The sequence below is a fragment of the Saccopteryx leptura genome, chromosome 4 (genome assembly GCF_036850995.1).
Source record: "Saccopteryx leptura isolate mSacLep1 chromosome 4, mSacLep1_pri_phased_curated, whole genome shotgun sequence".
In the NCBI taxonomy this organism is placed as follows: Eukaryota; Metazoa; Chordata; class Mammalia; order Chiroptera; family Emballonuridae; genus Saccopteryx; species Saccopteryx leptura.
In genome coordinates, this window is record NC_089506.1 from 177405599 (window position 1) to 177432415 (window position 26817).

Sequence of the window (26817 nt, forward strand, 5' to 3'; positions counted from 1 at the left end):
CAAGCCAGTGACCTTGGGCCTTAAGCCAGCGACCTCGCCACTCAAGCTGGTGAGCCCCTGCTCGAATCGGGTGAGTCCACGCTCAAGCTAGTGACTTGAGGGTTTCGAACCTGGGTCCTCAGCATACCAGGCTGACACTCTTATCAACTGCACACTTTTAATTACTAAAAAAGATTTGTATTTTTATGTATCTGAAGCAATAGAAGCTATTGAACTTATAGCTTATTTAAAGCATTGATTATCAAGAATGGAATAACACTGAGTCAGACAGTGATTTGAGCAGTCTGTGCTGGAATCATGGTCAGCTCAAACTCTTTGGAAATCTCCCAATACATCACTCTTTGAGTTATTCTTCTGCAAAATAAAGGACTTCAATTTTACATAAGTAGTTTAATAGAGTGGGAAAGTCTGGATATAGGAGACAGGAGGCCAAGACTGCATTTACTGTAGTCTCAGGAACATTATTATTCAGTTTTGTGACCTTTGGCAAATCATAGAACCTCCCTTTCTTTAATCACATGTCTGTAAAATGGATATGATGACCCAAGGGAGCTAACTGGGAAGTCTGAATGAAACCTATATAATTGGAAGGTATTATTATTGCTAAGTGTTATAAAAGAAAGACCATAGGTCATAAATTCTTCAGATAATATTTTCAGACCTGATTTTGAGTGTGTGTGTGTGTGTGTGTGTGTGTGTGTGTTTATTCATCTATTAAAAACTTTTTAGCACCTGACCCGGTGGTGGCGCAGTGGATAAAGCATCAAACTGGGACACACAGGACCCAGGTTTGAAACCCCGAGGTCACCAGTTTGAGCACAGGCTCACCGCTTGAGCACAGGGTCGCTGGCTTGAGTGTGGGATCATAGATATGACCCCATGGTCACTGGCTTGAACCCAAAGGTTGCTGGCTTGAAGCCCAAGGTTGCTGGTGGCTTGAGCAAGGGGTCATTCAGTCTGCTGTAGCCCCCAGTTAAGGCACATATGAGAAAGCAATCAATGAACAACTAAGGAGCTGCAACGAAGAATTGATGTTTCTCATCTCTCTCCGTTCCTGTCTGTGTGTCCTTATCTGTCCCTCTGTCTGACTCTCTCTCTGTCTCTGTCAAAAAAAAAACACAAAAAAAAAAAAACCAAAACAAAACAAACCCCACCTTTTTAGCAAGGAAGATTTCTCAGGAGAGAAATATAGCCAACAATGAAAGCCTGGGAAACAACGGCACCCCAAAAGTCTTGTCCCCATGTGTGTGCTCACCTAAGACGTGGACACGTCTTCCTGCTCCCTTGGAATTCTCCGTAATGCTCAGAGCATTAACAAGCATGGAAGATGTACTGAAGAGTCACTGAGAGGCAGCTTTACCCATAACTATCTTCAGACTCCCAGGCACGTCTTAGAGACAGCTTTCTCCCTCCGCCCTCCCCACGCTCACCCTCAGCACTCCTCCTTGACTCACAACAGTTCTGCCTATTCCCCGCCATCCCCAAACTGCCACCCTCATCCCAGGACCAGCGATGCATATGCATAGATCTCCTGAGGCACAGGTCATGGAGTCCTGAAAAGGTGCATAAGTGACCTCCGCTGTCACTTGAGTCCCTATCTCCAGTTCTGGAGAGTGAGAAGGAAGGGAAGGGAAGGGAAGGGAAGGGAAGGGAAGGGAAGGGAAGGGAAGGGAAGGGAAGGGAAGGGAAGGGAAGGGAAGGGAAGGGAAGGGAAGGGAAGGGAAGGGAAGGGAAGGAGGGAGGGAGGGAGGGAGGGAGGGAGGGAGGGAGGAAGGAAGGAAGGAAGGAAGGAAGGAAGGAAGGAAGGAAGGAAGGAAGGAAGGAAGGAAGGAAGGAAAAAGTTGAGGAAAGCCTTAGAGTCAAATAGGGCAGAAATAAAAATATTGAGGAAATGACTGGTTTTGTGACCTGGGGTTCTTATGACCTAAAAGCTGTAGGTATATAACTAATTTACAGAGGTGCTTAGTATTTTTCACTGCAGAGGACGTACTAAGTTCTTAAATGTGAGCAGAGTATGTGATCCCTCCTGAATAAACTGCACCTTTTCCTCCCAATCACCCTAGACTTTTCATTTGTGTGAGTCTGAGAACTTCCTGACCTACCCTGTTCTTAAACACCTGGGCTGCTGTTAGCAAAAGGCCCAAAAGCCCAGACTTTTTTTTTTTTAACAGTTTTTTTGAGGTGTAATTTAAGAGGAGACTTTTCTGCTGTTCTGTGATACAGCCCAGTTCAGATGTGGTATTAATAAACCTTCCTTTAGAACCAAGGTGGCATGGAAGATTGAGTTCTTTAAGACTGGTCACAATTACCAAAGTTATCACAGTAAGCTCCACATGAGGGGGACCCCTTTTCCTGTGACACGTAAATATTTGGGAGTGACTGGCTGAAAAACCGTCAGAATCTCAGCCAGCATTTCAACTCTCCCATCTTGATACAGAAGGTGCAAGATTCATTATTAGACACCGGTAGTTCAACGTAGTGAGAAGTGTTGCTAACTTAGTTGCTATTTTATATCAGGTTGTCTATACTATATGGTTGATATGATCTATTCCAAGTGACACTAAATGATGTTGGAGTGTTTCTGAAACATACCAGAGTGAATAGGCTCTACCTACAGGAGACAGCAAATCATTATGGTATTCTAGAGCATTATTCACTAGGGCTAAAAGGTAACTGATCTCCTTTTGAATAAATGCAGAGCAACATCAAGAGGAAGTGACTGGCCTAGTATATACCTGAAAGCCACAGAAGACCAGGGAAGTCCCAAAGAATCAGCTGCCCTTTGTCACCATTTTGTAGGATGGGGCATGGGGCAGTACAGTTCCCAGGGCAGATAGAGGCCTTTGAGTTTATACAGATGACTGGACATCCTGATCCACATAGGATTTTTTAAAAAATAACTGAGCATTCCTTGTACTTCAGTTAGATAAGGATATTTTCTCTTCAGGTTTCCTGAGGATGATGGTGAATGTTCAAAGATCACCCGAACTGCTGAAATGACTCTAAATCAAATGTCAAGGCTGACAGGGCAGTGTTTGAACTGTTCACTGAGCTGTTGTTCTCCTCGGCTAACCTGAGCAGGGCTGAAGGCCTTTTTGTGAACCCTTTGGAAAAACAACTAGGACATTAAGAATGTGTATTTTGACCGCCTTAGGTGGTTTGTACACAACTGGACTTGCAAAAGGACACTTAATAAATAATTCTTACGGAGACACTTGCTGAAAGAAGAGGCTGAAAGTGAGTGGTGCCTGTGGCAGATGGGGCCTGGAATGGGGCTTGTCTGATTTTTGCATGATCATCATCACCTTGGAAAGGTGTCGCGTCTTACTTCAATTATAGATGAACGCGAGCTATCTTATCTGTGTCATGTGCAGCCTGGTGAGATCCTGCAGGGCTCCTGGCGGACATCTGGGCTGCTGTGGGGGGGGGGGGGCTGGGACAGCCGGTGGGGGCAGCTCCCAGAACGTCCTTTCCGGGGATAGGAAAGGTCATTTCTGACTGGTGAGGGAGGGGGATTCAGATGATCCTCATGTCTCCTCCATCAGTGTGAGGTTACTGGGTGGAGGTGCGTTTTCACAGCTCCTAACACAGGTCGTGTGGCAGAGGGACCATGCAGTTGACTTTCAGAAGGGTACAGCCTGTTACCCTTTGGTGGTGAGGTTAGTTTCTGGGATGCTCTACAATCCTGATGCTTTCCAGATGTTGCTCCCCTTCTCTCTTCCCTGCCTGGCTATGTCTTCCTCTCATCGTTCCCTTTCAGTGAAATTGAGATAAAATTCTGCCCGGGGTCTTAGGCATGTTAGAATCACTCAGCAGTTGGAAATGACTTAATATCTAGGCCTCATATTAATATTCTAATAGCCTTCGGTGCTTGTAAATAGCATAAACACTTTTTTTTTTCTGTCCAAACCCAATATTGCAATAAAACCCAAGGGTAACTTTTACAAAAATTTACTTTTAATGGTATGATAGTTTGTAAACAGTATATTGGCCTTTATGGTTTTCAAGAGTCACTTTTGTTGCTGTTACCTTATTTAATGTCAAACATAAATCTGTGAAGTGAATAATACTATTTTTATCCTCATTTTTCAGATGAGAAAAGGGAGGCTCAGAGAGGTTAAATAATTTGGTCAAGGTCATACAAATTCTAAATGGGAGAACTAAGTTTTAATTCAGACTCTTTAAATTCATATCTTTTGTACATTCTTATCATTAAGTTTATCATGGTGCTTTTCCTCTTGTTTCTGTTGTTCCTGTAAAAAGGGAAAATGAGGAAAAAGAAAGCAACTGGAAAATAAATTCATTGAAAGAATATAACTTTTCTCTCAGTTTCCTAATCGACTTGTTGGGTGTGTTATTTGAGGACCTTCTGCCTTTGGTAATAAAACTGGTGCTCTGCAAAAGCTCTCCATGGAAGGTGTATGGGTGGCAGCTCCTGTCCCCATTTTTCCGAAGGAAAAACCATGGCTTTACAAAGCTAAAACGCCTTTCTCTCAGCCAATGGTAGGAACCCGGTGGCCAGGCCTGGGGGCAGAACTGAGATCTGTCCTCTTGGCGCGCAGCCTTTTTATTCTATCAGCATTTCAAACGCCTGGATCCCCGCCCCCCTCGGTATTTTGAAGGAGTTTATCCCCGGCTGTTCTGAGTAGCTGGAGAGGGAAGGCACTCTGCCCCTCAGGACGGCCCTTTGGGTAACTGCAGGGCTCTTAGGGCCTCCGGGCTGGGGTTTGAGCAGCGTGCCCGTACCGGTGACACAGAAAGTGTAAGTGTCGCGTCTGCTGCTCCCGTGCAAAGGTAAGGGGCGGAGGCCGTCCCCACTGTCTTCACAAGGCCCTCCCTTTGGGCTTGTGAAGCAGGTCCTTCCAGTCACGTGGACCAATATCCACGTTACTTTCCTGCTAAATTAACGTACAAAACCGAGCACCTTGAAAATCCATAATTTTGGGCGTATAAGACGCCAACACAGGGAAAGTTAATGGGCATCGAAAAATGTAACCCAGAGATTCAGAAGCATTTCCTTTAGTGCCATTGCATCTACTATTTCTGCAGCAGGCACTGAGATGAACTTTTTTTATTTTATTTTATTGCATATATATTTCACTGGCCTAGCCTGTCTCAGTTCCGTTTGCCGACAGCACCCCTCTGCCCTGCCTCTGGAAGAGCCAGGCTGTGGTCTGGGCCTCCCCCTCACCTGCGTGCACCCCTGGCCGTGCGCCCCTGCCCGCCAGCCCCGCCAGGTCGCCTCCGCCCTGGGACGGGCCGGGGCGCTCGCCCCGGGGGCGGACTCCTGCCGCCCAGCCGAGACGCGATTCGTCACTCTTGCAGAACTTTCCCCCTTAAAATCCCTGCACCAGAACCAGCCCTCCCTCCCCGGGGAGGTTTTGATTTTAGTAGCTTTCCTTCCTTTTATTTTCCGTCGAGTTTGCGTTTTGGCTGCGGAGCGAACTTGCCGCGGGTCCGAGTGCTATTTCAGAGGTAATCGCCCCTGCAGCGGGTGCCCCTGATCACCATGCACTCCGAAGCAGAAGAATCCAAGGAAGGTATGATTTTGATTTCTCTGGGGGCCGGCCAAGTTTTGCGGAGGAATGTGGAGGAAGGGCGGAGTAGGGGAGCAGATGGAAGTCTTACAGTGAGCGGTGGGTACTTTGTTCGCTTTCCTGCGCCCTCACAGCCCTGTTAGAACTGCATCTGCGATCCCTGTACCCTCCCTTCAGAGTGGATGGGAGAAGGAGTCGGACCTGGCTTGGCCAGCCCACTGAAGCTGCTTTGTAGATTTCTCTGGAAAAGGAACGGCCCCAGTATAGACTCCAAGAATGCAGAATGTACTTGGAAAGGCACTGCCCATGTGGGGACAGCCCCGAGCTGGATCCCTGGAAAAGCCCTCCAAGTCCACTGTCTCTTGAAAAGGGTTTCAGAAATTGGAAACGCCTTGTATGTTTCAGGCTAAAAGAGGAAGCTTGAGGAGGGGAGAAGTGAAAGCTCTTTCTTTGGGAAGTAGTTCTTTTTTTTTTTTTTTTTCCTTCTTCTTTTTTTCCTTGCTGGCTTTTCAGCAGCGAATTCATTTTGTTGAGGGCCGAAAGGGCTGAGAGATATGACTGGAGCCTTGTGCAGCTTGAAACTGAGGGAGTTTGTCTGTTTCTAACTTTGCAAAAGCAAGGGGTTTCATTTACTCCTAACAGAGAACCGGTGACAAGGCTGGAAAAGCTCCAACCAAAACACAATTATACACCGTTCGGGGAGTTTATTTGTATGTGAGTGTTTGTACGCTTTGTTTCCTGAAACTTTATGTATACAAAAGTCCTCTTGTCTGTGGGGGTGGGAGTGGGAATAAGTTGGGGGGAAATCAGAGTAAGGGAGCAGCAAGTTTAAGATTATGAAATTTCTTTTCTTTTCAAGTAGCCTGATGGCCAACTGGTAAATTTCAAGTCAATCATAGCCGCTCTGGGAACCCCCATAGGTTTTCTCCATTTAGTACATAATCAGCTTGGGAGAGCCCTTGGAAGTTGCCTTCTGTCTTTTACTGATTCCCCTCTCAAAATAAAGCTCTGTGTTTCATCATGTCGTCACTGTGGGCTGATATTTACCTTAGTATGCCATGTGAGGGAAGCAGTCAATAACAGAGAGTCTTGTTTAGCAGAAATGGGCTGGTGTGAATGAAAATGACAGCCAGAAGCATTGTTTTTGAGCTTGTTGTGGAGCTTGGGGGATTAATGTTTCCTTGCTGTGACCTCTGTCTTGATGGAACTATGCACTGATGTATATACTTCTCTTTTCTGCCTTTTTAACAGCAATTTACAGTAAGTCAGAAGTAGTTGATGGAAGGCAAAGAGGAAATGGGCTGAGAGAATCCAGTGGTGAACTTTTGTATCAGTAAAAAGTAGCACTTAAAGTGGTATTTTCTCCCAGGCATATTTTCCGTCTTTTGATTAAAAAGGAAGATGGGAGAAAGCGGAAAAGAACAGCGTCCCGAAGTACATTATCCATTTCTCTAGCAGCACGGGCATTCTCTCCCCCGCCCAGCCCGCTGATTGTCAGCCTGAAAACAAGTGTGAAGAGGTCCCTTAATGGCCCCCCTCCTGCTTGTTCCTCCCCTAAACTCCACTTATCGTCCTTTTCACTCTACTGATCTGCAGCAGATTATCTGGCCTCCATGCTTCTCACAAAAAGCCCAGAATGTTTCTGTTCAATAATATGAGGTGCTAGAGTTCTTAATGATGGCAGTTAGGTTAGGGTGTGGATGGAATAACTGTTGGGGAAGACTGATCAAATGCTTTGTTAACAGTTGGAGTCATTGTAGCTTCGGCCAGGGAGGATCCGTGTCTGCGTGTGCGTGTTTTGTGTGTGTGCTCGCAAGTGTCCTGGGCAGCTCTGGTGAGGCCGGTTATTGACTGCGATCTAGAATCACCACTTAGACGTCTATGAAAGGAGCTACTTCTCTATCCTTATTACTCCTTTCCCTTTCTGTTAGTTTTTTTTTTCTCCTGTGGACTTATGTACCCCGTTCAGTGTGAGATCACTGTCAGCTCTTCACAATGTAGATAATGCAAGAAAATTGTCTTCGGATGCTTCATGCCTGATTTGCTGTAATTGGAGATACTTTTAAGTCATTATTCTGAACCGCAGTGCACAACTAGTACACTTTGGGGTTGAATCTGAAAAAAATATCAAGACAGATTCAGAGGTCCTGGGAGGCCAACATATTTGTGAATGTAGAAGCAAATGACTGGGGATATTGTTAAGCCATCATAGCGTACAATGAACTGGACTCCCTGCCGGGAGAGCTGGCCTTCCACCCCGAGTCTATAGCCACCTCCTAAAGAACTTATTTAGTTGTGCTTGCTTACAAGTGAGCACGTGATCGTGCTAAAGTATTAAACAGAGAAAAATAATCCAGGCTTCCCTTTATTAAAAGCTGAAGAAGTTGAAGACATTCAGTCTTAAAATAAGAGAAGCAAGAGAAATGAAGGAAGAAACCCACTGTATTAAAAAGGGAAAGTCTTTAAAAGGGAAGATATCAACAGTTTCCAGTAGATGAGGGCTTCCTGAGAAGATAGGTGGATGTCTGTGTTCTGGGGATTTAGTTGCTTTCTGTTGAGTAAATTACTTAATTAGAGAGTAGGAAAGATGAATGGCAGTTACGCTCTCTGAGGACCTCCCTAGTGTTAAGCACCCAGGGCTCCAGGGCTTACTTACCCTGGTTATTGAAGCTCTGGTATCAGAAAGCGAGGAAGCCTCTGTTCAGGAAGGGTTAGCCTGAGAGGACTTGAAGAAGAGTAAGGGTTGAGTTGTGAGTAAGCTCAGCTCCTCCTCCATTGCCCGTAATAGCCTTTCCCACCACCTCATTCAGTCCGTTCATGCCTCATCAGGCCTGCTATTTCACAAAGAAAACAGTAGCCATTAGAGAATTCTCTCAACTTCCTCCTTCCAGACCCACAGGCTCACCTTCACCTACACCCACCTTCCCAGTGTCTGTGGAACAGGTGTGTGTCGTTTGTACCACGGAAGGCCACTCTTTCCACCTGGCGCTCCTCACTGCACCGGTGGGCTGTATGTCTTCCCTGGCTTGTTCCCTTCTGTCTGCAGACATGCTCAAACTCTCTGCTTTAGAGTGTTGGCACTTGCTGGTCTTTCCACCTGAAATATCCTTGTCCCCACCTGACTCCTCTTCCTGATCACTCCTTGGTTGCAGGCTTTTTCTGAGCCTCCAGCCTAAATCAGGCTGCCTTATCGTCCTTTCTCAAGGCACGTAACATTTCCTCACTGGCACTTGCCACATTGTTTAGATCTCTTCTCTCAACTACAAGCTCTTATGGGCAAAGCCATCTCTGTTTTGTTTTTTGTTTTGCCATCTCTGTTTTATTTGTCACTGTATCTCCCAGATCTACCTGGGAAGAGGTGATCATTCAATAGTTTATAAAATGAATGGATGATCCCCATTTTTAAAAAGTAATCATCAATATTTTGTTCAATTTTAGATATTTATCTCTCCTTTGCAATACTTTTGCGTGCTTACTACTTTCTCACTCTTTTTTGTCCCTCGTCCTGCTGAAGTCTGTTTTCTCTATGGCTCCACTGGAATCGTCAAAATCGCCAGTGGCTTTCCAGATGCTAACATCACCAGTGATCCAGCTTTCATAGGTTTTTGTTTTTTTTTTTCTGTATTTTTCTGAAGCTAGAAACGGGGAGAGACAGTCAGACAGACTCCCGCATGCACCCGACCGGGATCCACCCGGCCGGGATCCACCCGGCACGCCCACCAGGGGGCGACGCTCTGCCCACCAGGGGGCGATGCTCTGCCTCTCCAGGGCATCGCTCTGTTGCGACCAGAGCCACTCTAGTGCCTGGGGCAGAGGCCAAGGAGCCATCCCCAGCGCCCCGGCCATCTTTGCTCCAATGGAGCCTCAGCGGGAGGGGAAGAGAGAGACAGAGAGGAAGGAGGGGGGAGGGGGGGAGAAGCAGATGGGTGCTTCTCCTGTGTGCCCTGGCCTGGAATCGAACCCGGGACTTCTGCATGCCAGGCCGATGCTCTACCACTGAGCCAACCGGCCAGGGCCCCAGCTTTCATAGTTTTGTCCTGATCTTACTTGACCTTTTTTTTGCAGCATTTGACATTAGGATACCAGTGTCCTTGCAGTCTTAAAGTCCTTCCTTGGTTCATATGACAGACACAACACTGTCCTGACTTCCCTTTCCCTGATTAGCGGTTGCTTTTTAATCTCCTACCCAGCCTGGGCTCTTCTCAGAGCCACCTGAACAGCCAGCAGCCTGGTGAACACCATCCTGTGAATGTCATGTAGGACCTCAAATTCACTTCCTACTCTTCACAAATCTGACCCTCCTTTTGTGTTTTACTGATCATTACTCTTCTTGGCTTCTAAACTATAAATCCACAAGTTGTTCTTGACCCTCCCCTTTCCTTTATCTTCAGCTTCTACCGGGCACTTTCTTCTCCTCCTTATCAGTTGAATGTATCTTCTTCTCTTCATCACCCTCATCTCTGCCATTGGTTCAGACCCTTGGCGTTTGTACTCTAATGATTATAATAACCACCTTTATCATCAGGCTTCTTAGTTACAAAAAATGGAAATTGATTCCTGCTATCATAAGTGCGAGAAATTTATTGAGAGCATATGGGGAGTTCACACATCCACAGAAAGGTAGTTCACATACCCTCTGAGAATGCATCAGGAGGTGCAGCCAGGGACATAACGCGCCCGAAATTGCCTGGTGAGGAACTCAACATGGCCTTCCCCTCCTCTGTCTTTTTCAGTTCTGTCACTGCTGCGATTCCAGGTGTGGCCAGATATTTGGTCATCCTCGACATTCAAAAATCCCAGAAATAAGCCATCTGATTCATCAATGCCAGATTGTCTAACTACCCCTCACTGCCCGTGGGAGAGGGGACTTCTGGTCCCAGCTTTGGTCCTGACTCCTACCACTTCTTGCGGAATGAGGGTTTCTCCAGAAATAGGAAGGGCGTTCTGACGTGGATCACCAAAACAACAAGTATCTACCATACCACATCTCTGGACTGGTTCGTCCCACCCTAGTGTTGTCCTTTTATCTACTTCCTTGTTCCCTCAATAAATGCTGTTTCCTGTGTTGGGATCACTCTCCTGTCTCTCCTCAGGGGGTGTCACATTGCCAGTGGGACCCAGTTTGAAGTTGATGCTCTTTCAGAGAGTTTCCATAACACCTTTAGTTACACCATGTTTTCATGTATTATGGCTGGAAGTTTTCTTTTCCTTTGCCTCCACTTTATTATGAGTTTTTTGACAGCAAGATGTGTACTGCCTTGCCTGACCAGGCGGTGACACAGTGGATAGAGCGTCAGACTGGGATGTGGAGGAACCAGGTTCGAGACCCCGAGGTCGCCAGCTCGAGCGCAGGCTCATCTGGTTTGAGCAAAGCTTACCAGCTTGAGCCCAAGGTCTCTGGCTCAAGCAAGGGGTTACTCGGTCTGCTGTAGCCCCACAGTCAAGGCACATATGAGAAAGCAATCAGTGAACAACTAAGGTGTCGCAACGAAAAACTGATGATTGATGCTTCTCATCTCTCTCTGTTCCTGTCTGTCTGTTTGTCCCTATCTATCCCTCTCTGACTCTCACTGTCTCTGTAAAAAAAAAAAAAAAAAAAAAAAATTTTACTGCCTTTTTCCTGAATCCCCAGTGTTTGACCTGGGGCCTCTTATATAGGAGGGCCTAATAAAGCATTGTCAAATTAATCAATTTATTTAAAATGAGATAATATGATATGATGAAACCTCTTTAGAGTTAGAAGTCATCTAGCCTCATTTTACAGGAATAGTACCTGTCAAACCTAGAGGTCAAACCTATTTAGGGTATCTTAAATTCTGCACTGAAGTATGTTTAATGACAGAGGCAAAACAAGCCTGTATCTTTCTTTGATCACTGGTGTCAGTGCCCAAAGTGGCTTGCCAGCATCTCCAGTTGCCTTGAAGACTGAAGAAGCAGTTTTGAAACTAAAATGTATTCAGTTCTTCTATGTGCCAGACATGATGCTAAGAATCTGATTGTGTATATTATCTCATTTAATACTTACATAGTAATACTTTGTGTTAATTACACATAATAACTCAGAAAACTGAGGCTCAGAGAGGTTAAAAACGGTTCCTATAATGACAAAGTTTAGAAAAGGTGGAGTCAGAATTAAAACGAAGGCCTACTGACCATTGAGCATGAGATTTTAACGCTGGCACATTTCCATTCATGGCCCAAAGCAGCCCTCCCCATCCTTCAGGTAAGCTTGGCACTCTGAAGGAAGCTTTCTCTGGTCCTGTGCCTGCTTGTACCCTGTGTCTCCTGGAGAAGCCAGGAGAGGAGAGAACAGGTGTCTTGGGGGCGAAAGAGAAGAGCCCAGGTCGTGCCTCTCTCTCTGCTGCTCGGGGCACAGGCAGGCAGTCTTGAGTGCATCCTTCTACTCCTGATGCAGCGGACCACAGAGCCCAGCAGCACTAGGGAAGCACCTGCAGCCCGCTGCTGAGAGGGACCCCAGCACCTTTAGGACAAGAGAGGGACCTCACTTCCAAGGGCAGAGGCTAGCTTGAGAATGGAGAGTGTGGATTTCCCTGGTCACTGATGTGAAACAAGGTTCAGTTAATGTGTGTGTTATATTACCACAACTTGGTGGCTTTGTAGCATCCACATAGTTTTGTGTTTCTTTAAAATCTGCAAGGTGTGTGTATATACAAATGTGTGATTCTTGGCACAGTTGTGCTCCGCTTGGTTGAATTATGATATTTCCTAACAATATGTTAATTTAGGGGAGTATGAACAGGCATAATTTCAGTTACAGCTCCACTTGATTTTAAGATCATTTAACAGGCTCCTCCTAACCTGTTCCTCAGCACTTCTGCAGAAGTTTCTCTGGACTCCAGGTGACCTTGAGTCCATCTCATCATAGTCTTCCATAACTGGGTTCCCTATTCACTTGTAGGTTTTTAAGAAGCCTGTATTGACTGATCAGCTTGCCAGTCAAGTGACTAAGGTCAGTCAGGTGCCTTAAAAAAAAAAAAAAAAGCTATGCCTGAAGGCCCCTTGCCCCAAGCACACTGTGCCGACAGGTGGCTTGCAGAGCCTTCCAGAGATGTCGTGGCCAGCATCACCCAACCTGCTAGGGTGTGTGGCTCTTCAGGGAGACAAAAAGTAGAGACTTCCATTAGAAAGAATGAGACCATTAAAAGGGAAAAGTATCATAAAAAAAAGTTCAGTGGCTCCATGGTGGTGACTTATTATCCTCTTCAGTCATCAGTAAGCCCAGTGGACTATATAAAGTGCCACACCATGTAGGGTCCTCACTGTCTTAGCCTCACATGGTGTGGCAGCTTATGTAATAGCAGTCATTGCTCGGCGTTACTGGACCAGTTTTCTCCCCCTTTCCGCCCTTCCTTGGCCCTTGCTTTGCAGAGGGGATGGAGGGGAAAGCAGGTGACACAGTGGTTCAGCTCTGATGAAATGCACGGCACTTGGTGCTACTGACCTTGATGTCATCTGCACTGTGAAAGGTACAGCATATGCTCGGAAACTGCAGACTTTGATGTGATTACGTTTCCTTTTATGTAGTCATTAGCCTGGGCGTGAGGTGTGCTGACGAAGACTAAAAGTGGACAATCCAATTAGGGATCTGTGCTCTGCTGTCTCCTCTGCAGTGGATGTCACTATTAACTAGGTAGTGCCTGACACCCCCCACTCTGGATGCTTAGGTTTGTTTAGGCCTTTTCTTCCTCACTCCTGAAATTTTCTTCAGACTGAATATGCACCACATCTTTCTAACTGTATGATGCCATGGGACAGTCAGGATAGCATGGATGATTAAATCCCCTGCTCCTATCCTAGCTATTGGTAATCCAGGAAGAAGCCAAAAGTGGGTGGGCGAAAGAGAAAGCAGTAGGGCCAGTAAATCTGAGGACCCAGTGATTTCACTTCAGAATAATGCAGGGGCGCTGGGTTTGCTACAAACCACTTGTCAGTATTCCCAGCCATATGAGGAAGATCATCTACCTCTCTCCGTTTAGTGAATTGTGCCTAAAAGTATCGGGTTAACTGAATTACTTTTAAAAATCCAATTATTATGTATATCTGTAATATTTAAGGGAGATCTGCAGTGAGAGGACTTTTATAATCAAAATGACTCTCTGTATCTATACCTGTAGAATCACCAAGATTTAGAGTTAGAAGCAACTGTAGGTCCTTCGTCTAACCTTTCCACTTTAGAGAAAAGGGGCTGGGCTCTGAGAGGTAACGTCCAGGCCCTTTTCAACCGCCTTCAGCCTGTTTGGCAAACAAGAAATTTTGCAAATACAGGTTTTAGCGTCCTGGATGTTTTGTGTGAGATCTCCTTGAAGCAGCACAGATCTGTTTGTATAGGTATCTCTCACTGCCTTTGGGGGGCACTTTAATGAAATGTTGAACACAAGGAGATTTCTTCCTTCACCTTCTCCTGCGTGTCCCTGAGGAGAGTAAAAGATAAAGCATTGTGAAATCCACTTTAGCTCTGCAAACAGAGCCTATTAGATCCCTGGTTTTGAAAGAGGTAGACTGAGTAAGAAGCAATTAAATAGTGAGCTCACTTGTTTTCATTCCTCTGAGAATATCATTCAGGAAAATTAGCCGTTGAGGGTGCTGGTTGGGCAGGGGCTCTCTTCCTGGGTGAGAAGGTGTGCATGTGTGTGGGTGGGAAGGGAGTCAGCATTCAGACACCGGACATGCCATTGCAGGAGCGGGGGTGTGGGGGGGGGGCATCCCATAGCCTCATTTTTCCCGGAGTACCTCAGGCCCAGTGCATTCTGGGAGTCAGAATGCATCCTTTTTCAGGAAAGGGCTATGGGCTACAGCCCACTGCTCCCCCAGCCACAGACCATGATATTTGAAACAATAAAAACAATTGTTTCAAGCTTGTCCGAAGGGCTTCAGAACATTGAAGAAAAGTTAGAGAGCTGTTGTGTGTCATGAGTGACTAACTGTGCTAAGTAGGCAGTAAGTGGCTGAGGGAATGCTGGTCTGGGACTCTTAAGACTGGGCAAAACCTATGGTATTAGGCTGGTACCTTACGGTGTTTACAGTTTTCAAGCATATGAGGGTTTGTGTTTCTGTATGTAGTGTTATCTGTGGGCTTAAATTGAAATGCACTTGTAGTGACAAATAATATTTAATTTTATAAATAATTATAAGCAAAATTTTTTCCAAGGAAATGATGAAGCAAAGAGGCCACTAAACAGAATGCCCTGGGTGACCATGATAGCTACAGGCTCCTGAAGCTATAAGCTCTTATTTGCCCAAGTCAGGGTTGAGCGTCAAAAAGAGAATGAACAACTCACACTTTCCTTCCAGTTTGACAGGCCATCTGTGCTCGATGCCAGATGACCTGGCCCAGGTGTGTGTTGTCATGTGGCCCACTCAGCTAGTCTGAAAAGCTGGAGACCAGAGGTTTCCCCAGAAGCACAGGCTGCTCTGCTTGCCATGGACAGTTCAGTGTTTACTTCCTGGGGTAGCCTCTCACCCTAAATCACTGCCACCTCCCCTGGGCCTCAGAGACTTCTAGCAACAGATGTGACTTGAGATAGTACCTCTCCTCTTCAGAGCTTGACGAAGCAGAGGGGTGTGTGTCTGGGTATGTGTGTGGTTCAGGACATCTTATACAGCACATGTGCAATCATAGAACAGAATGCTTGATAAAGAGCTTAGAATAAGAACGGCTCAGAGGATGAGGCAGTGGACACTGGGCAAATCTGAGGGAAGGAATGTTCACCAAAAGTCGTGGATAGCAGTGACTTCACGGAGGGTTAGCCGGGACTTCAGCAAGAGGAGAGAAACGAAGGAGCTGTAGAGCATTGTGGAGTGAGGGTTCATGGGGGGCTCTGGTGGGCCATATGGCAGCAGTCCATGGGGCCAGACTAGGCTGCCCAGAGGGACACTGTGGGTAAGACAGGCACTGGAAGTCAGGAGTAGAGCTGATCTCCTTGGTTGTCTGTGCAGCCTTTAATCATTGAGTAATCTCTGGGAACTTCAGGTTTCTCGTTAGAAAAATGCAGGCGTTGGTACTAGATGAAAGCATGCCTGAGATACCTTTTAGGGGGAAACACAATTGTTTTAAAGAATTTGGGGTGGGGGTGTTGAGCGGGAAGAGGGTGGATGCAAAGCAGTGTTTTAGGGATTCCAAGCTGACAAGAGCCATGGACTGGGCTGGAGGACTAGACTGAGCCTGGGTTCACGGAGCCTGGGCTGTAAAGTGTGCACATATCTAGCCAAGATGGGAGAGGCGATTGCCCTTATGTGATCTCCCAGGGAAAGACAGGATGGAGCAGAGGGCCGGGCCGTGGAGTTAGCCTCTGAGAACACTTACTTAACCAGGGAAAGAGGTAGGTGCAATCAGCAAAGGGAACAGAACTGGAGTAGCTCAGGAGGTTGGAGAAAAACAAGGAAGGAACAGGTGCTTTAGAAGCCAGGAGGATGGGAACCCCATGGAGGCTGCAGTCAGCCATGTTTAAAGAGAGGCTCTGCAGAAGGTTGCTTTGCCCCTTCTCTTCGGGCCTCCATGAAAGCTGGGGGCCTGGATTTGAAGAGCTCATCTGCAAAGGAGTGAGAACACATCATGAGCACCCAGTCAGTGTGTAATAGGAATGAGGGAGGTGTGCCGGGCCCCTGCCATGACTGCCCCAGCTGTGAGCATGGGCTCCAGCTCTGAGGCAGGGAGACTTTCATCTCCACTGCCGCACACCTTCACGTCCCAGCTGCCTGCAGATTCCTTCCTGGTCTCCTCCCCTGTCCTCTCCGACCTCTCCCTGTGTCATCGCACAAAGTGAGCATTGTGCACACGGGGGTCACAGGGGACTCTAGGTAGGAAATGTAATCTAGCTCTTCACTCTGCAGTACAGCGTTGGCCGGTCTGAGATTAGAGAATCTTCCCTCCCTTTCGCCTTCACTTTCTCTCCCCTGTGTATTTCCTTCCTGTGACAGGAACACATGGCTTGGAAACTGCTGATGCTTCTACTGGGAATATCCTAGATTTAACACATGCTAAGTAGGACTTGGGCCACACCAATGAGCTGAACCATTTTGAGGTGATAAGCCATTGTCACACCAGTGGAAATATGCTAAGTGGCTCATCCCTTGTGAGAGTCAGTGATTGGAGAGTTTCACTCTTGCTGTATAAATAAGGAAGCTTCTAATCACACCCAAAGACCAAAGCCGCGTGGGGCCTGCGATATCTACTTGGGAAGCAGCTTTACTTCTGCAAAGCTATTTGATAAAAGTCAAATATTAGTGCCCTGACTGTTCTCTTTATTGTGAAGCACTTACAAAACCATTCTCACCTTTCAAGGGTTAAAATAAGAGTTAAGTCAGTTATGAAATTGCCACAATGAAAATGCACCCCTCCCTGATATCACAAGTCTAAATGTTGAACTCAAGTTCTCTAGAAAAAGGAGACAAAGAAGGATTCTCTTGGGAGAATTTTTGGGGAGATGATATTCAGGGGCAAGTAACACCTACTGAGAGGGAAGCAGAAGAATTGGGAAACCAGAATAGTGAAGACTGGGGAAGGAGGGGCCATTTGGCAGGTTTTGAAATGTCAAGGGAGCACTGAAGAGGAAGTAGTGGGAGCTGATGGCCAGCGGAGGAGGTGGGCTTCCTGAGGTGGGGTCCAGGCGATGCAGAGCCCCCAAGGGAATGAGTGGGGGTGTGGAGAGAGAGGAAGGGAGGCGCAAGAAAATAACAATAAAGTGAAAACAAAAGTGTGCAATACTACAGAGGTGAGCAGTAGGATATATATCACAAGGAAAACGGGTTCGAAGTTTTGGTGGTTCATTTAGTTTGATTCTGTGGTTCTCGGGAGGCATGATGGCGTGCTGGTCCCCAGAGGCCCATACAGACTTGGAGTTGAAGACGTAGTGCTGGTTTGCAGGGCCCCGGAACCCTCAGGGGAATTAGTGTGGGGTTGGGGGGCATAAACAAGGACGTGGCACCGAGGAATGCTACTGCTTCATTTCCAACTGCTAAATTAGGGCCAGTCTGAAGCCAGGGCTGTGTTGTGTTGGCTTGGACTTTCTTACTGGGTTATAAAAATGATTTCCTCAGAAAGCTTGCCAAACAGCAGATGATGGATTAGAAAAGCAGTAATGCCAGCCTGTGGGAGTCATTTCAAAGCTGTTGGCTGGATTGTACCCTCCATTTTCTGGAAGGCCGTGGAGCTCTCGGTGAACAGTTAGTGAAGGAGGAGAGAGAGGGCCATCACCCCGCCCTCGCCTGCGAGGCTGAACCTAGCTTCTGGGGGGTTCTCTCGTTAAAGAAGTCTGATGGTAAGCAGGCTCACTGAAGAATTTCAGGCTGAGGGTTTTTATGGGCAGGGCTGGTTTAAATTATTTGGCTTACTCAACCATAGCTCTGACTTGATGATCAAGCTGATAACCTTAGAAATACAAGAGTGATTACTGGTTGTTGTTATCTATCCCGGCATGCTTTGGGGTTGCCCCTCTGTGCATGTGGTTAAGTCATGGGGGAGGGGAGGTGTTCCTGTTTCTCTCAGCAGTGGAACTTGAGCTGGCGTGTTTCAACATGTGTAAAGGGTTAATCAGGTAAATTATGCTGTTGGGAGAGGCAGCCCAGCTGAAGCCTGATACAGCCCTCAGGGTTGCTGGGGAAAGGGTCATTCTTAAAGTCCTTAATTGATTTCCTTTCTTTCCAAAGATGGGTTCTTAATGTAACACTATGGTGTTAGGCCAGTTGATTAGACCAGTTGATAAAAGTTTACATTCCTGATTTATAGTTTAGTCCTCTGTAGATTTGTTTTAAAATTTTAGACAGCCCTTCCTCTAAACTGTAATTGGACCAAGTTAAAAGAAAAAGGGAACAAATTGATTTTGTTGAGACATTCTAGTCTTCAGGCATTTTTGTAAATGAAGATGTTGGAATGTCAGTTGGGCTATTTAATTGTGAAGGATGGGAGTGGGAGGGCTATTATATTTGGTAAAATATCACAGCAATTACTAAAAGCAATTCTGTCTGTTCTCTATTTTTTCCCCCTTGGCACCATCTATCCCTATTCCATGACATAGTCAAACCTGTTTTCATTGTATATATTCAGTTAGCCACATTTTCTTTTTTTTTTAATGTTTGATGCTATGTTTTAGTCCATGAATGACTCAATTGACTAAATGTTAGGCAGCTACTAAACTTGGCAGTTTGTTGCCATCATCATGTCCCTGGACAGGAAGTGTTCAGTATAGATATGACTAACCAGTTTCCCGGCTTAAAAATAAAGTGGGGGATTTCTGGACAGAATAGGTCTTTGTCACTCATTTCAACATGCCTGATAAGTGTGAAGCTCAAAGCCAAAAACCACTTTGGCTTCTCATTTTTTCCAGGCCATTGCTTCACCTGAAATTTTCTATTACACAGATTGCAACTTATTTTGTGGTGTTGGTGGATTTTTCTTAATGGAATAAGAGGATGTTTGACTAGATGTGAGAATCAGGTAGAGTCAATATTCTCTCCTTATTGCCTCTTTTATGCTTGGCTTCACTCATTCATTCATTCATTCATTCATTCATTTTAGCTCCTTTTAAACCATCACTAGCCTGTGAAGCACCTTAAACTCAAGTAGTGCCTGACCAGGTGGTGGCGCAGTGGATAGAGCATCGGACTGGGATGCGGAAGGACCCAGGTTCGAGACCCCGAGGTCGCCAGCTTGAGTGCGGGATCATCTGGCTTGAGCAAAAAGCTCACCAGCTTGGACCCAAGGTCGCTGGCTCCAGCAAAGGGTTACTCAGTCTGCTGAAGGCCCGCGGTCAAGGCATATATGAGAAAGCAATCAATGAACAACTAAGAAGTCGCAACGCGCAATGAAAAACTACTGATTGATGCTTCTTCTCATCTCTCTCCGTTCCTGTCTGTCTGTCCCTGTCTATCTCTGCCTCTGTAATAAATAAATAAATAAATAAATAAATAAATAAATAAATAAATAAATAAACCATTGTTAAAAAAAAGAAAAAAAACTCAAGTAGTGCCTGGACATCTACATATTCTGTGTAACTTGTCTTCTTGACTTGAAGGCCAACTCGAAGTATCTTTTTCTTCCCTAAAGGTTACTTCCGGTCAATCTAGTGATTCTTAGATAATTTTTTTTATTTTTTAGATAGTCCTTTAACAGCTCAGGAAGAATTACACTATTTTAACAGATACTAAAAGGTTTTTTGGCACCTTATTACTTACAACTATTATTCCAGGATTTTAAAAATAATTTCAGCCTGACCTGTGGTGGTGCAGTGGGTAAAGCGTTGACCTGCACCACTGAGGTCGTCAGTTCGAAACCCTGGGCTTGCCTGGTCAAGGCACATATGGGAGTTGATGCTTCCAGCTCCTCCCCCCTGTCTCTTTCTCCTTTCTCTCTCTCTCTCTCTCTCTCTCTCTCTGTCTCTCTCCCTCTCTCTCTCTCCTCTCTAAAATGAATAAATAAATAATTAATTTTAAAAAAAGTTTAAAAAAAATCAAAAAAAAAATTTCATATTTTATTTTTTCTTACCAGTTTCCTAAATAATGTAATTTCTCTCCTTTAATAAAAATGTTTTATTTCTCCTTTCTTATCCTAAGCAGCTCTTTTTTTTTTTTTTTTGTCTTAGGGATTTAAGAAGTCTTAACACCACATTTTGTGTGTGCTGAAGTAGACACAGCATTTATTAGATAAGAATGTCTCTAACAACAACAAAAAAGTGTTTCTCTTTCTGAATCCTTAACTCTGTGCAAGTGTTAGTCTCAGATTTTATGTTTTTCAAGCAAGGAATTGTGCCAGGGAATGATGATTTAAAATACAAACTGCATGCAAATATTTTTAGTGTGTGTTAGGATAAAGTCAGTAGTGATTCTTTGACAACTAGGCTTCCTTTGCCAAATTTAGAAATAAATCATAAAGTTATGAACGACAGGGTTGGTTACTATCCTTGGGCCGAATGTGGGTGTGGCTTTGAAATGCTTGTTCTCCTGTGCTCTTCCTCATGGTCTCTGCTGCGTTCAAGACCAAGGCAGAGAGAGTGGACTAGAATAAATAACCCCTGGTATGCTTTGGATTAGAGTGTGATAAAAATCTGGGCTTTTGAAAATACAGAAATCCTGTACCCAAATGCCCTATCCCTGTTCCAGTAGGATGCTTTCAGGGGAAAAAGAGAATTGTTTATACAAGCCAAACTTTCATTGAATGAACTGATTCCCTAATCTAAAATGTTAATCTCCTCCACCTTTGTAGTGATCAAGACTCTTGTAGTTTTTGTGACAATGGGCACATTGTAGGGAAACAGAAAATGCTTCATAACCAGGGAAGTGTGAGGGTCGAGTTATGGTGCAGAAGGTAAAATATTTTTGCAGAATTCCAGTCTTTGCTGTTTTCATGAGCCTCGTGGATCTTCCAAAGACTGATTGATGGTGATCCATCATCTGGTCTTGCTGTCTGTTTTTTGTCTGTTTTGTTTTCACTGTCTGGTTTTTTTTCCCAAGACTTAATTGATTTTTAGAGAGAAGAGAAAGAAAGGTGAATGAGGAGCGGGAAGCATGAACTCTAGTAGTTGCTTCCCATATGTGCCTTGACTGGGCAAGCCCAGGGTTTTGAACCAGCGACCTCAGCGATTCAGGTTGAATGCTTTATCCACTGTGCTACCATAGGTTTTTGCTGTCTGGTTTTTAGGTACAGGAGGCATTGTATTCACTAGGTGGTTGTACCATCCATGGTGTCAGCAATCAGCTAAAACCAAGATGGACACTAAGAATATACTGTGCAGCCTGACCTGTGGTGGCACAGTGTACAAAGCATTGACCTGCACCACTGAGGTCGCTGGTTCGAAACCCTGGGCTTACCTGGTCAAGGCACATATGGGAGTTGATGCTTCCTACTCCTCTCCCCTTCTCTCTCTCATTCTCTCTCCCCCCCCCCCTAAGATGAATAAATAAAATCTTAAAAAAAAAAAAAAGAATATACTGTGCATATGACAGGGGACATTTTAGAAGGCCCAGCAGGACTTTCTTCTTGCTGGTTCCTTGGAGCCCCTAGCCTGTGTTTTGAGTCACAGTCGTTAGGCTTAAGCTCAGCAGAAACCCATGGGAGGACTTGAACCAAACCAGGTCTGTCCAGAGATAGAAACTGGAGAGTTGATTTTCAAATTCGGGTCACACTGGCTTTATTATTAAAACATTTCTGGTACATCTTGAGGGGCAATGGGAAAGGGAGTGTTTTAGACGGGACTCTTGTTTTTGAAATACCTGCCTTTATTCCCCCATTAGTTTCTTTTATTGTTTTCCCACAAGAGCATATCTCTGTTTTAATTCATTGGAATTGCATGTCTGTGGAGCTCTTCCCAGGTTCCAGCCACTGGGGCGTGGATCATCCCCAAGAAGCTTATCACTATTAAGTCTGGTTTAAAAATAAAAAGGCAATTTTTAGGAACAAGATTAGCTAAAGGAAAATTGTTACTTGATCGGGAGAAAGAGAAACAGTGGGTGAAACCAAACATATAACTCTTTAGGCTGAGTTAAGGAAGCCTTTAAACCCAAACTAATGCTTTTTACAACTAAAATCCCAGCTTTCATTTGTTCGTTTATACCTAAAAGATGAGAAATGGAATTTACAGACTTTGACAGCAAATTAGAGGCCTCAACCCTCTTTAATCACGAAAATATATGCCCTGAAATTCAATCAAATAATGGATGATAAAGGCAAGCTACTAGTCAAAATGACCTCAATTGTGCCTGAAAAGAAAATCTTGCCTCTAAGACCAGAACAGCCCAAGTGCTGGCCGTTCTGGGCCTGGGCCACCATTTTACATTGACCCCAGAGACAAAGGAATAGCTGTTCCTAAGACCTCTATTGACCCAAAACCAGCCTCCAGCCAGAGTTCTAGGCATCCTCTCAGCTACCTCTAATTTAAAAATACGTATGTTAAAATGTTTCACATTCTTTATCCTCCATCAGAATGCAGTGAGCCCTAAGCCAGCTCAACAGAGGATGACCCAGCCCCTGACCCCTTGGTACTTTATTGAATGCCATTAAAACATTGGAGATCTGCGAGATTATTAAAGCCTACATTTGGAACTTGGTCTCTTAACCAAGAATTCTATAGCTTCCTTTTTTGTGTATCTGTATCTAAGATAATTTTGTGTTAATACCAACTTAATGGAAGGAGGATTATTTGAGACATTTGCTATTCAAGAACTAAATTCCTTTTGGTGTTAGCTAGAATCGTGAGCATTCAATTAAACATGGTTTCTAGATTTTGGTAGGGGTAATATGGTACTTATATGGTTTTATTTAATTCTGTGGGATATAGTGAACAAACTTTTATTTTGATTCATCAACAGGGAAAGTATGGCAGAATTCATTTTAGGTATTTGCTGTAGACTGTGCCCTGCATTGGAATGTGGGTGGAGTTCTGGTGTTTGTGTATTTGTATGTTTCTGGGAAATAAAGGTACAGAGAAACATTTGTTATATATATAAAGACTAACCGTACAGCTGACAGCTTAAAAATATTGTATGAGATATTTTATGTCCAACAGTAGCATCTGTTTCCTTCATTCCAACATCAGCAAATGGCATTGAAGATGGATGCTGAAAACAAAAGAGAAAAAAAAGGGCCCTGGCCAGTTGGCTCAGTGGTAGAGCGTCAGCCTGGTACGGAAGTCCCGGGTTCGATTCCTGGCCAGGGCACACAGGAGAGGCGCCCATCTGCTTCGCCACTCCTCCCCCTCTCCTTCCTCTCTGTCTCTCTCTTCCCCTCCCACAGCCGAAGCTCCAGTGGAGCAAAAGATGGCCCGGGTGCTGGGGATGGCTCCTTGGCCTCTGCCCCAGGCGCTAGAGTGGCTCTGGTCGCGACAGAGCAACGCCCCGGATGGGCAGAGCATCGCCCCCTGGTGAGCATGCCGGGTGGATCCCGGTCAGGCGCATGCAGGAGTCTGTCTGACTGCCTCCCTGTTTCCAGCTTCAGAAAAGTAAAAAAAAAAAAAAGAGAGAAAAAAACCCTTTTTTTTCCTTTGGCAAATCCATGAATTCTTCTCACCATCCTTTTCAAAGCAGGAGTATACTGAATGGCATAAATGGAAAATTAAAAGGAGATCAAGTCAAGGGGGAAACTGTATCTTTAGAATAGATTTCATTTTTAGATTTAGAAATTGACTCAAATCATACATTCTAAAAATTTGATTCATCTTTTCCTAAGCATGTGTTATTTATAATATACATTGTCTCACATTTTAGAGATAAATTCAGTACTATTTTTCTACTGTTTCTTTTGCCTTTTCTTTTGCAGCAATGAAGACATTAGAAAATGGATGAAGAAGAAAATTTCAATGAAGTTGGTTGTCTTTATCCATAGAAACATTGTTTTAATTGGTGATTCTGTTTTTATCAAAAACTTAATATAAAATAACTGCTATGGATAACCATTAATCTTTCTCAGGAACTAAAGATATGACCATAAACCTTACTAATCATTTGACTCAGTAAAATTATATTTCTAGCCTTCTAAAACAAGTATCAGCCCTGGCCGTTTGGCTCAGCGGTAGAGCGTCGGCCTAGCGTGCAGAGGACCCGGGTTCGATTCCCGGCCAGGGCACACAGGAGAAGCGCCCATTTGCTTCTCCACCCCTCCGCCGCGCCTTCCTCTCTGTCTCTCTCTTCCCCTCCCGCAGCCAAGGCTCCATTGGAGCAAAGATGGCCCGGGCGCTGGGGATGGCTCTGTGGCCTCTGCCCCAGGCGCTAGAGTGGCTCTGGTCGCAACATGCGATGCCCAGGATGGGCAGAACATCGCCCCCTGGTGAGCAGAGTGTCGCCCCATGGTGGGCGTGCCGGGTGGATCCCGGTCGGGCGCATGCGGGAGTCTGTCTGACTGTCTCTCCCTGTTTCCAGCTTCAGAAAAATGGAAAAAAAAAAACAAAAAAAAAAACCAAGTATCAGTGCACCATGGTGTTTAGATCTTATAAGGGCTCCAGTCTTTTAGAAAATTAGTCTAGATACCTTAAAAGCACAAACTGACCATTATAAAATTGTCTCCTAAGATTTTATAAAAATGTTAATACTGCTCTCATTTACTTATGAAGATCTTTGTTCTGTGTCTCTGACACGTTGACCCTGATAGTGTGAACTTCCTAGGATTCTTTCTAGGTCTGCGTGGCATTTGGAGTTATCATAGAAAGTGCTCAGCCCTTTTGTCCACCCTAGACAAAACCTAGACACTGTACCGCCCCTTCCAAACCTGCTAGGCAAACTGACTCTCCTTTAAAACAAAAACTGCCCTAAATAGGGTAGCTCTTATTTAGCACACCCAGAATGACCTCCCAATCGTCATTATTGTTGCTCTTAGATTCCTTGTATAATACCCCAAAATGTAGAAAGAGCAAAGAGACGCAGATGTTTATCCCAGTGTCTTTTCCCATATCGATCACTTCATCTACTGGGACATGGTCCAGTTCATTTAGAAACTGGTTTGGATTTTTAGAAATCGCTTCAAAACTCCTCACCATAGATTTCAAGACAGGCATATGCCAGGAATCAGAGCAGGTGCGAGGTAATGCGGAGCCTTCACCTGAGAGGGACCTGCGGGTGGAAGACCCGTCTCCGTCCTTGAAGCGTTTCCATTGTGGAGGAGACACTGTACATGCAAGGAGAGCGCCGCATCCGGCCAGAGAGGGTCCAGAGGGCTGTGGCTGAGGGATCTGAGGTGAAACTGTTGAGGTGGATAGACTGGCAGGAAGCTTTGGAAAGGAGGAGCATGTGATTGTTTCGCAAAGTACAGTGCATGTACCATTGGTGGTGATATGGTAGACAAGTTTAGGAGGCTCTGGGCCTAGTGTTAAATCATCTTCAGTCACACAAGAAGAAGAGCCCTTTTGGAATACTTTGTATCATTCACAAAGAACACCTGTGTGGGGCTGTTGACTTTTGGTGACCTTACTTATCCTGATTCACCTCCTTTTGTACCACACAGGTAGACATGGGGCTCGGAGCCTTTGGCATGCAACAACATTTGGCTAGAAACAAATAATATTGGGAATTTTTTTTCTCATTGAATTGACTTTTATCATTTAAAAGAATTTTAATGATTTTTTATGATTATAATATATTTAGGGGAGTAGTATCAGCTCCCAGTTACATAGAGTATATAGTTTCCTTTTAAAACAAATTTATTTTTGAAATAAAAATTTGTTAAGTAACCATTGGAAAATAAAATGCTGTCTACTTACAGACGGTAAGTCATGATAGTGGTACAAAGAAGACGAAGGTTTAGGATGTTGCTCAGGTAGATACAGGGTGGCGTTTTGGATGAAGAGAGATTTCAGCAAAGATCCTGGGATGAGGGAAAGGTGAGTAAAGAAGGTGGTGGAAGCCAGGAGATCTGTTGGAGAGTCAGAGCGAGGAAACAGTCAGGCTCAGCTTGATTGGCAGCCTGGGGAACAGAGAGCCTTAACCCACAGAGTCCCTGCTGAGGTCACACCCAGGGCTCTCTGAAAAGTGCTTCATAACTGTGAGCCTCTGATCGTGTAAAGCAGGGGGGCTAACTCATAGGCCTTGGGTAACTTTCTGGCTCCTGTAGGCAGGTTGGCAGGTGGTGTACTGGGCAGGATGTGTACCTCCCCCAGCATCCCACCAGTGTTGCCAGGTCATTTTCTTGAAAAGCTGGAAAGGTGAATTTTGATGTTACTGCTGCCGATTTTTTCATGTGTTTTATTAATTACAAAAAATATTAAAGCATTACGAGTTCCCATTTTTGAAGTGATGAAAATGTTCTCAAGTCCGATGGTGGTGGTGATGCATGACATTGTGCATTTAATAAAAGTTGTTGCATTGTACACTTTTAAAATGGCTACAGTGGTGACTGTTATATGAATTTTATCTGAATCTTTAAAAGAAAAAACATTATCGGGGCCCAACCAAAACATGTTGCCAGCCAAAAGTTCATTGGCTCTATTTAAAAGGACGTTCTGTTTGTAATTTTGATGATCCCAACATGAAGCACCTCTCACAGGGAAAACCAGTGACCAGAAGGAGTTAATGGGGGTCACGTTGTGACCCTGAATTAACCTTTAGGCCTCTGTGGTCTTCATGGCTTCTTCCATTTCTAAAAATAGGCCTGGTGATAGGAATGGTGAGAGGTGGCCTTAGGTTTGGAGTGCAGAACAAGTGGGTGAAAAGATAAAGCTACAAAAAGCAGGGGCCGCCCAAGTAGTCTAAAGAAATGATTTATATTGTTGTTGTTGGGCAACTAGCCTTAAAATTGATCTGCTATGTTATTTGCCATAGTTTATTTTAACCCATATACCTACCA

The 26817-nt window shown here is 44.8% G+C and overlaps 1 protein-coding gene across 7 annotated transcripts in view; it reads left to right on the top strand.

Annotated features, from left to right (window-relative positions):
* The window catches only part of TNFAIP8 (TNF alpha induced protein 8), a 130454-nt gene that overhangs the window by 83983 nt on the left and 19654 nt on the right, over nucleotides 1-26817 (top strand). Inside the window, exons 1-2 of one of the 7 annotated variants that reach the window (XM_066382077.1) lie at nucleotides 5223-5540; nucleotides 10271-10534. The exons of 2 other annotated variants lie outside the window; for them this stretch is intronic. Coding sequence is in view for 1 of the 5 variants with exons in the window: in XM_066382074.1 (XP_066238171.1) it covers nucleotides 5510-5540 (31 nt within the window). In the remaining 4 variants the exon portion in view is untranslated. Of the gene's footprint in view, nucleotides 1-4655; nucleotides 4795-5222; nucleotides 5541-6235; nucleotides 6252-10270; nucleotides 10535-26817 lie in introns of those variants that run through there. 4 more of the 7 variants (XM_066382079.1, XM_066382078.1, XM_066382080.1 and 1 more) reach the window with 4 other exon arrangements.